Below are 15,731 nucleotides of genomic sequence, written 5' to 3' on the forward strand. Positions count from 1 at the left end.
AATTCTGTCCCTTCAGTCGTCTGGCCTTAACGATGGTCAGTCTCCTATATGTTTGCTTTGTAGGTAAGTCGGTGATAAACTTTAGTTCAAATTACGCCCATGGCTCACTTGAAGGTTGTTTCGATACGTCAGGGTTGTTGTGAAGGGCACTGAGACGGACTCCCTATCACGTTGACATTTACACTTTCATTCAGCACTGGAGCTGAGCAGATATTGAATCCGGAATGAGAACTGGCAGTCATTTGTTTTTTTACATTGTTTTACCATTGTATTCCTATTGAACTTGCTCCTAATCATAACTGAATGTGAGATATCTCGATTTCAACTCGAACCGGCTCTCCCTCAATGTCACACAATATTATATGATCCCATCAGTGTTTCCTGATGGAGGCATATGCGGCCTTTCCACAAGGATTTTATTGGGACCGCCCAACCCTAGCTATAATCCCTTTGCACCGTAATACCTTTTAATTCACTGCTGTTTGTTTACTCCTAAACCCCCCGGCATGGATGGTAATACCGCACTGAGCCTCCTGATCATCACTGCTGCCAGACTGTCACTCACAGGACAGGGACACAGTTCTGCTCTGTTATCAGTTACGTCAGAGGGCAACAATTGCAGGCCATTGTAACCTGTCACCGCTGTCACCTTTTTTTTTACAAAGCCGCCACCGTAGAGCACGACCCCGTTCTGCTACCTTGAATTATTCTGTTTCCTGGGAGGAACAGAGGGAGAGAGAGAGTGGTCAAAATCTGCACAACCATTCAATGGGCCGGCTGTGATATGTTGATTCAGGGTCTTTCTGCCTGGCATCAAGTGGTGTTACGAGTTGTAGTGACTGTAGCAGTAAGGACAGATTACAGCATGACAACTCTCCACAGGGCGCAGGGTCACGAGTGGTGGGCACTAAAATGATGCTTATAGTGATTGGACACACTGCCCAACTCCCTGAACTCTAGCATCTCACCAGCTCTATTTCTAGGCCACACACTCTGGCTAGGTTGAGGATATGTAATATCTGGTGGTGTCTCACACACTATTAAACCTAAATATAGAGAGACGGTAGACATCCCAGATTATAAAACCGTATGTTCCAAGCGGGCTCCCGAGTGGCACAGCGGTCTAAGGCACACAATCTCAGTGCTTGAGGCGTCACTACAGACCCTGGTTCGATTCCCGGCTATATTACAACCGGACGTGATTGTGAGTCCCATAGGTTGGCGCACAGTTGGCCCAGCGTCGTCCGGGGTAGGGGGGGGGTTTGGCCGGGGTAGGGGGGTTTGGCCGGGGTAGGGGGTTTGGCCGGGGTAGGGGGGTTGGCCGGGGTAGGGGAGGGTTTGGCCGGGGTCGGGAAGGTTTGGCCGAGGTAGGGGAGGGTTTGTCCCGGGTAGGGGAGGGTTTGTCCCGGGTAGCGGAGGGTTTGGCCGGGGTAGGGGAGGGTTTGGATGGGGTAGGGGAGGGTTTGGATGGGGTAGGCCGTCATTGTAAATAAGAATTTGTTCTTAAGTGACTAATGTATTGTTATCTGTGTATGAGGAGGAATAATAATGACGGTTTATGCCCTGCTATTGTTTTAATTTGGATTTTATTTTTGTACCCAAATATACTACCCCGGCCAAACCCCCCTCCCCCACCCCTGCCAAACCCTTCCCCTACCCCGGCAAAACCCTCCCCTACCCCGGCCAAACCCGGACGACGCTGGGACAATTGTGCGCCGCCCTATGGGACTCCCAATCACGGCCGGTTGTGATACAGCCTGGTATCAAACCATGGTGTCTATAGTGATGTCTCAAGCACTGAGATGCAGTGCCTTAGACCACTGCACCACTTGGGAGCCCCAAGTTATGCTACATTAGCCTTTTGAAATGCTGCTAAGCGAAAAATGTTTCTTACGCAGTGTTGCTCTGTTAGCCTGTTCCCTCTCATAGCTAACTTGTATCTCTTCCTCTGTCCACACAGTCAACAACAGGAGAACCAGGAGTCTGCGGTGTCAAAGCTGGAGGAGGCAGACAGTAAGGCCCAGTCCCTACAGACAGGTAAACAGTTGCTAACCTTCTACACCCAGTTATAGTCTCACAGGTCCAATCCTAACTTGAGATCCACATGTATATTATCCCAAACCTTTGTATAAATGCCCCCAATGTGGCACAGTTAAGGCTCGCTTGGTGTCAACACACTCCTCAGCTGGCAGTATGTCTTCATGTTGACCCAGAAGGTAGCATCAGATGGTGGATTCTCCTCTGTCTCTCTCTTTCTATCTGTCCTTTTGGCTGGCTGGCTGTCTACTGCCTAGTGAGTGACTAATCCAGGCCTGTCAACACTGTCCCAGTCCCCGCCCTATGCAGCCTTCTCCCTGCTCTAGGACTGACAGTCCCTTGTCACAGCACATCAGCTCGAGTCCAGGCCCAGCCACTCGCCCTAGTATTGTAGCCTGCAGAGGAGAGAGAGGAGGGGGACAGCTTATAGTACAAAGGCCCATGCTTAATTATGAGGTTTATACTTAAAATATAATTTTATCACCATATGAAATTGGCAGCCAGGTTGGCAGTAGATGGTTATGATGGTTAAATTATCATAGCCTAATAATAGATACCCTTTGAAATAGTACCATTTGGTACATAAAGATACTAACAATTTTATTGGGTATTTAAGAAATAGTAAAAACAAACTATCAGAAAAGTACTAACTACTAGTATGTAATTTACTTACAAATAGCAGCTGTAAGAGGACTGTAAAATAAAGTTACCAGAGTTGTCTTAGGTTGTGAAACCTAAGATGTGGCTTTTCTAGAAGCTTTACCTCATGTAGCTGGAGGCAGAGAGGCCTCACTCAGTCCTTACAGGAATCTATAGAGGGCAGCATGTTAGGGCCTAGCAGGAGTACTTCTTCCATCCAACCACTGTTGGTCTGTATGTTAGGGCCTAGCAGTAGTACTTCTTCCATCCAACCACCACTGGTCTGTATGTTAGGGCCTAGCAGTAGTACTTCTTCCATCCAACCACCACTGGTCTGTATGTTAGGGCCTAGCAGTAGTACTTCTTCCATCCAACCACCACTGGTCTGTATGTTAGGGCCTAGCAGTAGTACTTCTTCCATCCAACCACCACTGGTCTGTATGTTAGGGCCTAGCAGTAGTACTTCTTCCATCCAACCACCACTGGTCTGTATGTTAGGGCCTAGCAGTAGTACTTCTTCCATCCAACCACCACTGGTCTGTATGTTAGGGCCTAGCAGTAGTACTTCTTCCATCCAACCACCGCTGGTCTGTATGTTAGGGCCTAGCAGTAGTACTTCTTCCATCCAACCACCTCTGGTCTGTATGTTAGGGCCTAGCAGTAGTACTTCTTCCATCCAACCACCACTGGTCTGTATGTTAGGGCCTAGCAGTAGTACTTCTTCCATCCAACCACCGCTGGTCTGTATGTTAGGGCCTAGCAGTAGTACTTCTTCCATCCAACCACCACTGGTCTGTATGTTAGGGCCTAGCAGTAGTACTTCTTCCATCCAACCACCACTGGTCTGTATGTTAGGGCCTAGCAGGAGTACTTCTTCCATCCAACCACCACTGGTCTGTATGTTAGGGCCTAGCAGTAGTACTTCTTCCATCCAACCACCACTGGTCTGTATGTTAGGGCCTAGCAGTAGTACTTCTTCCATCCAACCACCACTGGTCTGTATGTTAGGGCCTAGCAGTAGTACTTCTTCCATCCAACCACCACTGGTCTGTATGTTAGGGCCTAGCAGTAGTACTTCTTCCATCCAACCACCACTGGTCTGTATGTTAGGGCCTAGCAGTAGTACTTCTTCCATCCAACCACCACTGGTCTGTATGTTAGGGCCTAGCAGTAGTACTTCTTCCATCCAACCACCACTGGTCTGTATGTTAGGGCCTAGCAGTAGTACTTCTTCCATCCAACCACCGCTGGTCTGTATGTTAGGGCCTAGCAGTAGTACTTCTTCCATCCAACCACCGCTGGTCTGTATGTTAGGGCCTAGCAGTAGTACTTCTTCCATCCAACCACCGCTGGTCTGTATGTTAGGGCCTAGCAGAAGTACTTCTTCCATCCAACCACCGCTGGTCTGTATGTTAGGGCCTAGCAGTAGTACTTCTTCCATCCAACCACCGCTGGTCTGTATGTTAGGGCCTAGCAGTAGTACTTCTTCCATCCAACCACCGCTGGTCTGTATGTTAGGCCTAGCAGTAGTACTTCTTCCATCCAACCACCGCTGGTCTGTATGTTAGGGCCTAGCAGTAGTACTTCTTCCATCCAACCACCGCTGGTCTGTATGTTAGGGCCTAGCAGTAGTACTTCTTCCATCCAACCACCACTGGTCTGTATGTTAGGCCTAGCAGTAGTACTTCTTCCATCCAACCACCACTGGTCTGTATGTTAGGGCCTAGCAGTAGTACTTCTTCCATCCAACCACCACTGGTCTGTATGTTAGGGCCTAGCAGTAGTACTTCTTCCATCCAACCACCGTTGGTCTGTATGTTAGGGCCTAGCAGTAGTACTTCTTCCATCCAACCACCACTGGTCTGTATGTTAGGGCCTAGCAGTAGTACTTCTTCCATCCAACCACCACTGGTCTTCCTTCAAAATGCTTCATTTGTTTTTTTCAGCACTTGAAGCAACTCAGGCAGAGCTTTTGGACCTGAAGAGCAAGTATGACGAAGAGTCAACATCAAAGTAGGTCCCAGTTCCTTTGCTTCACGCTGTTGCATTTGTGACACACTCGCACACACTCTCGAAATCCCCAGAGTCTTGGTTGCTGTGCGCCTTTGATTAGGAGATTTTTTTTAAACGCTGTGGTTGCCATCTGCAGTAATTGCACCTGAATCTATGGAAAATCTGATCCCCTGTAATAACCCACCTCATTCTATAATCATACATCACATTACCCTTTCATACTCAGTCATGTTCTCTCATCTGATCCTAGATCAGTGTACTGCTAGTCATCCAGCCCTGCCCACCCTGAAAGGAATGGAATATAATGTCTATAATTGCTCACCATAACGATGCTGAGTACAAAGTAGTCCCCAGGATTTATCACTGTTTGGCTCTATGATTCATATCAAAGTATTCATAATCAACATGGAGGCTTCTTAGCTCTGAATGAGTGGGAAGAGTTGTTGTTGTAATAGTGAGGAGGAGGGTGGAGTAGTCTGGGATGGGTAGAAAATTGTTAGTTACAAGGTTTTGTGTGTGTGTGCCTACTAAATACACTGTGGTTACATGTACTGTATGTACATACAAGGTGTACGTGTGTGTGTGCCTACTAAATACACTGTGGTTACATGTACTGTATGTACATACAAGGTGTACGTGTGTGTGTGCCTACTAAATACACTGTGGTTACATGTACTGTATGTACATACAAGGTGTACGTGTGTGTGTGCCTACTAAATACACTGTGGTTACATGTACTGTATGTACATACAAGGTGTACGTGTGTGTGTGCCTACTAAATACACTGTGGTTACATGTACTGTATGTACATACAAGGTGTACGTGTGTGTGTGCCTACTAAATACACTGTGGTTACATGTACTGTATGTACATACAAGGTGTACGTGTGTGCTCGCATAGTAAACTAAAACAAAAGTTCAAATTGGAAATATTTAGTAACCTGAAATAAAAATGCAAATAAAAAACATTTGTAAAACTATACTGAAACTGTTATCTTTGATGGCAAAATTTATTAAAATAAAAAAACTTCATAAATTATGTTTAGTTTAAAAAAATGTTTTCTAAACTTTGGGCAAAAATCGAATGGCGTTTTCAAGCTTCTGAATCTGGTGGGTAAACACTGCCAGTAGATACGCAAAAAAAATGTATGTGGATACCCCTTAACATTTGTAGATTCGGCTATTTCAACCACACCCATTGCTGACAGGTTTATAAAATCCAGCACACAGCCATGCAATCTCCATAGACAAACATTGGCATAGAATGGCCTGTACTGTAAGAGCTCAGTGACTTTCAACGTGACCCCATCACAGGATGCCACCTTTCCAACAAGTCAGTTCGTCACAATTTCTGCCCTACTAGAGCTGCCCCAGTCAACTGTAAGTGCTGTTATTGTGAAGTGGAAAGTCTAGGAGCAACAACGTCTCAGCCACAAAGTGGTAGGCCACACAAGCTCACAATGGGAACACTGAGTGCTGAAGTGCATAGCTCGCAAGAAATTGTCTGTCCTCGGTTGCAACACTCACTACCGAGTTCCAAACTACCTCTGGATGCAACTTCAGCACAATAAATGCTCGTCGGGAGCTTCATGAAATGGGTTTCCATGGCCGAGCAGCTGCACACAAGCCTAAGATCACCATGCGCAATGCCAAGCATCGGCTGGAGTGGTTTAAAGCTCGCCCACATTGGATTCTGGAGCAGTGGAAACGCCTTCTCTGGAGTGATGAATCGCACCATCTGGCAGGCCCACGGACAAACCTGGGTTTGCCGGATGCCAGGAGAACGCTACCTGTCGCAATGCATAGTGCTAACTATAACATTTGGTTGAGGAGGAATAATGGTCTGGGGCTGTTTTTCATGGTTTGGCTAGGCCCCTTAGTTCCAGTGAAGGGAAATCTTAACGCTACAGCATAAATTGCCATTCGAGACGATTATGTGCTTCCAACTTTGTGGCAACAGTTTTGGGAAGGCACTTTCCTGTTTCAGTATGACAATGCCCCTGTGCACAAAGCGAGGTTCATACAGAATTGGTTTGTTGAGATCGGTGTGGAAGAACTTGACTGGCCTGCACAGAGCCCTGACCTCAATCCCATCAAACAACTTTGGGATGAATTGGAATGCCAAATGCGAGCCAGGCTTAATCGCCCGACCTCATTAATGCTCTTGTGGCTGAATGGAAGCAAGTCCCCGCTGCAACGTTCCAACATCTAGTAGAAAGCCTTCCCAGAATAATGGAGGCTGTTATAACAGCAAAGGGGGACCAACTCCATCCTGTTAGGGATGATGCGAATTTTCGCAGCTTTTTGTAAAACATCATGCAACATTTCAACGTCCTGCTACTCATGCCAGGAATATAGTATATGCATATGATAAGTATGTGTGTATAGAAAACACTCTGAAGTCTCTAAAACGTGTCTGTGGCTATAACAGAACGTGTTTAGGAGTAAAAATCCCAGGGAAAACTGTTTACCAAAAACACAAAAAAAATATTCATCCGCCAGTCAATGTATTGTCTAAGGCGATAGAAAATAGATGAGGTTCCGATTACAATGCCTACAGCTTCCGCACGATGTCGCCAGTACTGGCATTTCATGGCTGGTTTATCCTTGGTGAGATGACGTATAGGCACGTCCTGTCTTGGGGCGCACCGGAGGAAGTTATGAAAGTGAAAAATGGACGATGATTTCAAGACTTGCTGCTATCGAATACAGAACGCCCCGTGATCAATTTGATTGATTATTAACGTTTATTAATACCTAAAGTTGCTTTACAAAAGTAGTTTGAAGTGATTTGTAAAAGTTTATAGGCAACTTTTTTAATTTTAAAAAGTGACGTTGCGTCTTGTAGAGGTAAATTTTCCTGGATCAGACCGGTCTTCATAAATGACATTTTGGGGATACAATGACGGATTTAATCGGGAAAAAGACCCAATTGTGATGTTTATGGGACATATAGGAGTGCCAACAAAGAAGCTCGTCAAAGGTAATGAATGTTTTATATTTTATTTCTGCGTTTTTGTGTAGCGCCGGCTACCGCAAAATCTTTTGTTTAGGTCTCGTTCAGGTATTTTGGGGGTGCATGCTATCAGATAATAGCTTCTCATGCTTTCGCCGAAAAGCATTTTACAAATCTGACATGTTGGCTAGATTCACAACGAGTGTAGCTTTGATTGAGTATCTTGCGTGTGTGTTTTAATGAAGTTTGAGTTTTATCGAGTACTATAGGTGGCGCTCTGAAATTTCCGCTGATTCGGTTCCTGTGCAGGAACCACATCCGTAACAGGTTTTAATGCCCATGATTTTGGGATGAGATGTTCAACGAACATGACGAGCACTGAGAACAGCTTGTGAAGTTGCTGGAGCCGGTCGCAATCCACAACGACCAACTTGTTGACCAGTGACTGGGCCAAGCTAAAGCAGCTTGTGAAGTTGCTAGAGTCTTTCGCAATCAATACCGACCAACTTAAAACTAACAGCCAGTCACTGTCTTGATCTGGTGCCGTGCCTTCTCAACCTTGAGGCACACTTGCAGTCAACTACTGTTACAAAACAGTTGGCACAGGTCCTCCTGAAGTCATTGCGTGAGTGCTTCGCATGTATACTGAATCCTCCGACAGCTATCTTCAATCCAACCCCTGCATCAGCTTGCCTGATGGACCCAAGTGTGTCTCCTGGCACTTTGCTTAACAGAGATGGAATCTTTTGTACTTCAGCAAATCAGAGAGTACAGCCGTGTAGCAGCAGGAGCCCAGGAAGATGCCAGCACAAAGAATCGAGCAAGCATCTGGACCACAGTACTTCAGAAATAGCTTCCTCGCAACAAATTGTGTCTGAGGGTCAAACTGACTGGGCATTAAGTGTCCCGTGTGAGCTGCGGAAATACCTGGGATAGGTACAGAGTCACCTCTCCACTTCTGGCAGGCAAGGATGGTTGTTTATCCAAAGTTGTGCCCTGTGGCACTGGATGTGGTTTCTGCCCCTGCATCACAACAGTGTGTGGAGAGATTATCTTCTTTCTGTGGACAACTGTCATCAGGCTTGAGGAACCAAACGACCACCTATCTGGAACGCAGAGCCTTGACGATAAACCAGAAAATCTTGTTTGGTTGAAAAGAAACACACACACACACAAGCTGGCTGGCTGGCTGTGAACTAATATAAGTGTTGTGTTGGTTATGTTTTTGCTGTTGCAGCTGTTTATAACTTCTTGCGTCGAGCCATCCGGGATCGTGAATACAGCCTCAAGCTCATTACCATAACGCAACGTTAACTATTCATGAAAATCGCAAATGAAATGAAATTAATATGCTAGCTCTCAAGCTTAGCCTTTTATTAAGAACACTGTCATCTTAGATTTTCAAAATATGCTTCTCAACCATAGCAAAACAAGCATTTGTGTAACAGCTAGCGCAGCTAGCGTAGCATTTAGCGTTAGCATTAGCAGGCAACATTTTCACAAAAAACAGAAAATCATTCAAATAAAATCATTACCTTTGAAGAACTTCAGATGTTTTCAATGAGGAGACTCTCAGTTAGATAGCAAATGCTCAGTTTTTCCTGAAAGATTATTTGTTTAGGAGAAATTGCTCCGTTTGGTGCGTCACGTTTGGCTACCAAAAAAACCCGAAAATTCAGTCTTCAAAACGCCAAACTTTTTTCAAAATTAACTCCATAATATCGACTGAAACATGGTAAACATTGTTTAGAATCAATCCTCAGGGTGTTTTTCACATATTTCTTCATGATATATCGTTCGTTGAAAGCCTCCTCTCCTCTCAATCACTGGATGACTGCGTGCAGCTTGTAGATTACGCACCAATTTAGACAAAGGACACCGGGCGGACCCCTGGTAAATGTAGTCTCTTATGGCCAATCTTCCAATGATATGCCTACAAATACGTCACATTGCTGCAGACACCTTGGAGAAACGATAGAAAGGGCAGGCTCATTCCCGGCGCATTCACAGCCATATAAGGAGACAATGGGAAACAGAGCTTCAAAAATTCTGCCCATTTCCTGGTTGAAGTTTCATCTTGGTTTCGCCTGTAGCATGAGTTCTGTGGCACTCACAGATAATATCTTTGCAGTTTTGGAAACCTTAGAGTGTTTTCTTTCCAAAGCTGCCAATTATATGCATAGTCGAGCATCTTTTCGTGACAAAATATTGCGCTTAAAACGGGCACGTTTTTTATCCATAAATTAAAAGAGCGCCCCCTATATCCAAGAAGTTAAGAACCCTATTTGAAGGGGTTAGGCAGTGATGCATGTTTAATATTACATAAAGGGAAAGGGTGATAGCTAGTCAGTTGTACAACTGAATGCATTCAACTAACATAACATGTCAAATGTGCCATGACTTCATTTGTTGTTTTTTCCTCTCTTTGTCAGATAAAGGCAAAGGTACTTGATTCTTCTTACATCTACTACTAAAGTCAAAAAAACATTGAATTTGTGTTAACCTGGGCAAGAGCATTTTCTTCCACCATATTTCTTGCATTAGTCTAAGTCACATTAGGATTGATTTATAATTTAAACCTAACCAAACCAATGTAATGGCTTAAGCCTGTGTTAGCACAGGCTGTGCCATTGTGAACTTAAATGGCTCCTAGCCTCCCGCGCATAGGCTACTTTCTGTCCCTAACACTAAAACTAAGACAAACTAAATAATATAAAAACGAAATAGAAATGTTTTTATCAAACTGAAGCTAAATAAAATCTATTAAATCAAATGCTATAAACGAACTGATACTAAACTGAATTTCAAATAAAAGTCTAAAATTGAATAGAAATAAAAATGAATATTAAATCACATAACTATAATAACCTTGGCGCATGCATACAGCTACTGTATGTGTCTCTAAGGCAAATGTGCCTATGCCCATATAGTGTACAGTACGAACTAACATGGCAGACTCTCTCTGACTGTAATATCGGTGTCTGTGGCACTACCTGTGGTCCCGGGACAGGCAGTGCGCAGGCGGTAATTTGTGTGTCAGCCTGTCACAGTGGAATGCTGCCTGTTGCTGCGCCCGGCCGCACACCCACACTCCTCCTCTTGGTCTCGCGTAGCTATTTCAGGGTCCATATCCCACCCAGCCAGGCTCCTGGAAGCAACTTAATTATAGCAGTGCTAACCAAATGAAAGGTGCTGTTGCCAGGCCATCTACGCAGATAAAAACACTCACACCCGGGTTGCTTTTGAAGTGATCCAAGTCCCCATGGTATCAGCGTCAGTCACACGTACACAGTTTCTGGTCAGCAGTGAGAGACATAGGATAGAGATGTATGTGTGTACGTGCTCACGTCCTTCAGATAGAGAATGGGTTTGGCTGTGACTGTGTGTATATTTGCGCATGCTTTGCATACTAAGAATGTGCTCCTTGAATTCAGCGCCTTCTGTCTGGCAGACAGTGCTGTCATAGTAAGTGTGAGTGTGTCACTCTGATTGTCTTTCAGAACTAGTGAACCTTGTCTCTTCTCGACGCTAAACACCAGCGCTGCTCTGTTTCAGAGGAACAGAACAAGTTCCCCTTCTCAAACACTCCGCATTAGAGTGACAGGTTATTGCTGCAGCTCACTCTCACTCTCTCTCTCACACACACACACACACACACACACACACACACACACACACACACACACACACACACACACACACACACACACACACACACACACACAGAGAGGACTGTATCTTCTCTCTGAGCTGCAGCTAGCTCTCTCTGTCCTCCCCCTACCTTTCACCATGTAGCTCAATCTGGGCCACTGTATTCTTGTCCTAGAGTGGCCCTGCTGACTGCAGTGGCCCTGACTGCACTGCAGTTTCTACCCACCACTCAATTCTCTCAGTCTACAGGTTTGGAGTCTGTGTTTAGAGTTGCCCTCTGTGACAGGCCAGCACTGTTGGGGCTATAGCTACAGGTCTGGAGTCTGTGCTTAGTGGTGGTCTGTGACAGCTCTTCTGCTCTGGGCAGGTTGTCACAGTGTGGAAGTGCCTGGCAGACGTAGGCAGTTTATCTAGACACTGACAGTGTCTGCCACAGTGACGTCTCATGTGGTCTAGAATCTAGAGTATTGTGGGTAGTCTTATGCTGACCGGTCGTCTGGTGATGTTAAATATGGTTTGCACAAGGTGTGTAGTCTCGTAGTCTATAATCTGGGAGTTTAGTCTTCTATAGTTCCTCATCCCGGACGAGCCCCCAGAAGCGAATGCATCAATTTGGGGGCAACTGGACCTTGGTGTCTAGTGGTTTGCTGTCTCTCTCTACTCCTGGTAGAGTGCAGTTGGTGGTCAGAGAAAAGCACTGCTCTCTCCCAGGTGAGGCGAGAGTGGATTCTCCTGCTCAGGGCTTCCAGGAGACTGACTCTCACCTCACACAGACAACCTGCCCCTCTTTACAAAGACATGACTGAACTCTATTCCTCTCACCTGAGGGAAAAGGCTACTGCTTCATTGAGTCTGTTTTGTGTTTCTTATCAGAGCAGGGAAAACGTTTTGCTACTGGTCATTTGACCATCATAGTTGTTGTTTTTCCTGCCAACGGTGACGTATTATTGTGGTGAAGTTCAGGAGCATTATGTGCTAATATATAACTTACTCATAACATAGTTGTATGTAACTCTGTCTTCTCATATTACTTAAACTAATTCTGTGGCTTAGAGGTCTAGAGGGCTTTCGGCTCGTTTCTTGAAACACAAGGCCTCATTTTGTGAGTGCAGTGATGTCATTTGACGAACAGGGTGTGATTGACAAAGGGAGGAATTCTATCCTCTGAAATAGACCATTTAGGTAGCGCTTATCTGTCACCTCTGATGAAGTCACACACACACACACACAGACCGACTGACTCTGAAACTGCCAGGATCATTTCTTCTTCTTTTTTTTAATCTATCCAGGTTGATTAGTCTTCACTAACCTGGATCTAAAATATTATTATTTCCAAGATGGATCTAGGGTCAACAAATGTACAAATATTGTCCACATGTTTCTAAATTTAGGGTTTAAACCCAAAGTGGGTCGTGACATAAATGTACAATTATTTCATGAATTACTGGAATTGATTTGGCCAAGTGCAACATGGTTCAGAGCGGTCTCTGCTTAGTTTGGCAGCTGCGCTCATGGTTCAGAGCGGTCTCTGCTTAGTTTGGCAGCTGCGCTCATGGTTCAGAGCGGTCTCTGCTTAGTTTGGCAGCTGCGCGAGTGGGAGAGGTAGAGGGAGAGGGAGAGGGAGAGGGAGAGGGAGAGGGAGAGGTAGAGGTAGAGGTAGAGGGAGAGGTAGAGGTAGTGGGAGAGGTAGTGGGAGAGGTAGTGGGAGAGGTAGTGGGAGAGGGAGAGGTAGTGGTAGTGGGATCGGTAGTGGGAGAGGTAGTGGTCGAGGGAGAGGTAGAGGGAGAGGTAGTGGTAGAGGGAGAGGTAGTGGTAGAGGGAGAGGTAGTGGTAGAGGGAGAGGTAGTGGGAGAGGGAGAGTGGGAGAGGTAGTGGGAGAGGTAGTGGGAGAGGGAGAGGTAGTGGGAGAGGGAGAGGTAGTGGTAGTGGGAGAGGGAGAGGTAGTGGTAGTGGGAGAGGTAGTGGGAGAGGGAGAGGTAGTGGTAGTGGGATCGGTAGTGGGAGAGGTAGTGGTCAAGGTAGTGGGAGAGGGGGAGAGGTAGTGGGAGAGGTAGTGGGAGAGGGAGTGGTAGTGGGAGAGGTAGTGGGAGAGGGAGAGGGAGAGGGAGAGGCAGTGGGAGAGGGAGTGGGAGAGGGAGAGGTAGTGGGAGAGGGAGAGGTAGTGGTAGTGGGAGAGGGAGAGGTAGTGGGAGAGGGAGAGGTAGTGGGAGAGGTAGAGGGAGAGGTAGTGGGAGAGGTAGTGGGAGAGGTAGTGGGAGAGGGAGAGGTGGAGGTAGTGGGAGAGGTAGTGGGAGAGGTAGTGGGAGAGGTAGTGGGAGAGGTAGTGGGAGAGGTAGTGGGAGAGGTAGTGGTAGTGGGAGAGGTAGTGGGAGAGGTAGTGGGAGAGGTAGTGGGAGAGGTAGAGGTAGAGGTAGTGGGAGAGGTAGAGGTAGTGGGAGAGGTAGAGGTAGTGGGAGAGGTAGAGGTAGTGGGAGAGGTAGAGGTAGTGGGAGAGGTAGAGGTAGTGGGAGAGGTAGAGGTAGTGGGAGAGGTAGAGGTAGAGGTAGTGGGAGAGGTAGAGGTAGTGGGAGAGGTAGAGGTAGAGGTAGTGGGAGAGGTAGTGGGAGAGGTAGAAGTAGAGGTAGTGGGAGAGGGAGAGGGAGAGGTAGAGGTAGTGGGAGAGGTAGAGGGAGAGGTAGTGGGAGAGGTAGAGGTAGAGGTAGTGGGAGAGGTAGAGGTAGTGGGAGAGGTAGAGGTAGTGGGAGAGGTAGAGGGAGAGGTAGTGGGAGAGGTAGAAGTAGAGGTAGTGGGAGAGGTAGAGGTAGAGGTAGTGGGAGAGGTAGAGGGAGAGGTAGTGGGAGAGGTAGAGGGAGAGGTAGTGGGAGAGGTAGTGGGAGAGGGAGAGGGAGAGGTAGTGGGAGAGGGAGAGGGAGAGGTAGTGGGAGAGGTAGAGGGAGAGGGAGAGGGAGAGGGAGAGGTAGAAGTAGAGGTAGTGGGAGAGGGAGAGGGAGAGGTAGAGGGAGAGGGAGAGGTAGAGGTAGTGGGAGAGTTAGAGGGAGAGGTAGAGGTAGTGGTAGAGGTAGTGGGAGAGGTAGAGGGAGAGGTAGAGGGAGAGGTAGTGGGAGAGGTAGAGGTAGTGGGAGAGGTAGAGGTAGAGGGAGAGGTAGAGGTAGAGGTAGTGGTAGAGGGAGAGGGAGATGCCCGTGTGCTTCGCTGTTTACCGGTTATTTTTCTTGAAGATCATTCCGCGACCCAGGCACTGCAGCACTGTCGTTCAAGCCACTGACTTGTTATTAGTGATGGGCATTACGACTCTTTAAAAAGTCAAACATTTTGTGATAGTTTGACTATGTTTGGTGTTAATTCTAATTAAATTATTTAAAGAAATCGTACTCTACCTTAACCACAATGTATTTAAAAATGCATTGGTTTGTTATGAAAAAGAATGCTATTAAACATTTGCGTTTAAAGTATAACTTTTTAATGTATATAATCAAAGTGCATATAAGTCTTAACAATTCAAAACAAATACAATCTGAACAGCAGAATAGAATATTGCACCATATCAAAGAAAAATAAATAACAATTTGCAAAACTGCAGCATCCCACTTAAAACATTAAACTGGTCCCTCTTTTCTCTCTTCTTTATTGCCATGTTATAACCAGCAGCACACAGCAATGCTGACCAGATTTGCATTTGAGAGATTTTCATTCAGAAATGTAAGTTGCCTCACTTTCAAAGAGCTGATGCGGTTTCTTCTCGGAGTAATTATTTGTCCCGTTTGAGAAGACCCTCTGAGGGAACGGAAGTGGCCACTATGCAGAGTCTCCCTGTCATCACTTTAGTAAGCCGTGGGTAGACAGAGGCCTTGTTCTTCCACCAGCTGAGGATCTGGTGAGGCTCCTCCAAATAAGATCGGACCTCCATTATGGCATCTGCTGAGGGATTCCTTCGTACTGCATCCCCAGCTGCTCTCTCGTCAAACAGTAGACATTTGTAGCACTACTGCTGGTGCTTCTGCTCCATCTGATCCCTCTTCTTCCTGTTGCTCTGGTGCCTGAGCCAGCTGACTGCTGGGGCTGTCCCTCCCTGCTGCTGGGGCTGTCCCTCCCTGCTGCTGGGGCTGTCCCTCCCTGCTGCTGCTGTTATTCTTTGAAGAGCCTCATCAATCGTTCTGGCATCACTGAAGACTAACTTCTTAAACCTGGGGTCAAGTGCAGCGGTTTCTGATAGCACGTGACTATATTCCATTCTGTGGAACTTTCTGTCCATTGATGAACTTAGGGTGTCCATCAACTCTGTCACATGTCCTGTGGTTACATTTGCTTCTCTCTGGCGGCTGGCTGTGATTCGCTGCAGACCCTGACACAGGGGTATAATTTTTGAGGCTGTCACAGCTGAAAAGAGAACAGTAACTTATTAGTTCATGTTTTGTCTACTGATACTACATTCTCAT

The 15,731-nt window shown here is 46.2% G+C and overlaps 1 protein-coding gene across 5 annotated transcripts in view; it reads left to right on the plus strand.

Annotated features, from left to right (window-relative positions):
- The window catches only part of LOC112257918 (homeobox protein cut-like 1), a 266,499-nt gene that overhangs the window by 165,023 nt on the left and 85,745 nt on the right, over positions 1-15,731 (plus strand). For all 5 annotated transcript variants that reach the window (XM_024431855.2, XM_024431859.2, XM_024431858.2 and 2 more), the window contains exons 7-8: positions 1,961-2,037; positions 4,623-4,689. In XM_024431855.2, the coding sequence (XP_024287623.1) occupies positions 1,961-2,037; positions 4,623-4,689 (144 nt within the window). The remainder of the gene's footprint in view (positions 1-1,960; positions 2,038-4,622; positions 4,690-15,731) is intronic.

Source organism: Oncorhynchus tshawytscha, linkage group LG09, assembly GCF_018296145.1.
Source record: "Oncorhynchus tshawytscha isolate Ot180627B linkage group LG09, Otsh_v2.0, whole genome shotgun sequence".
Taxonomy (NCBI): domain Eukaryota; kingdom Metazoa; phylum Chordata; class Actinopteri; order Salmoniformes; family Salmonidae; genus Oncorhynchus; species Oncorhynchus tshawytscha.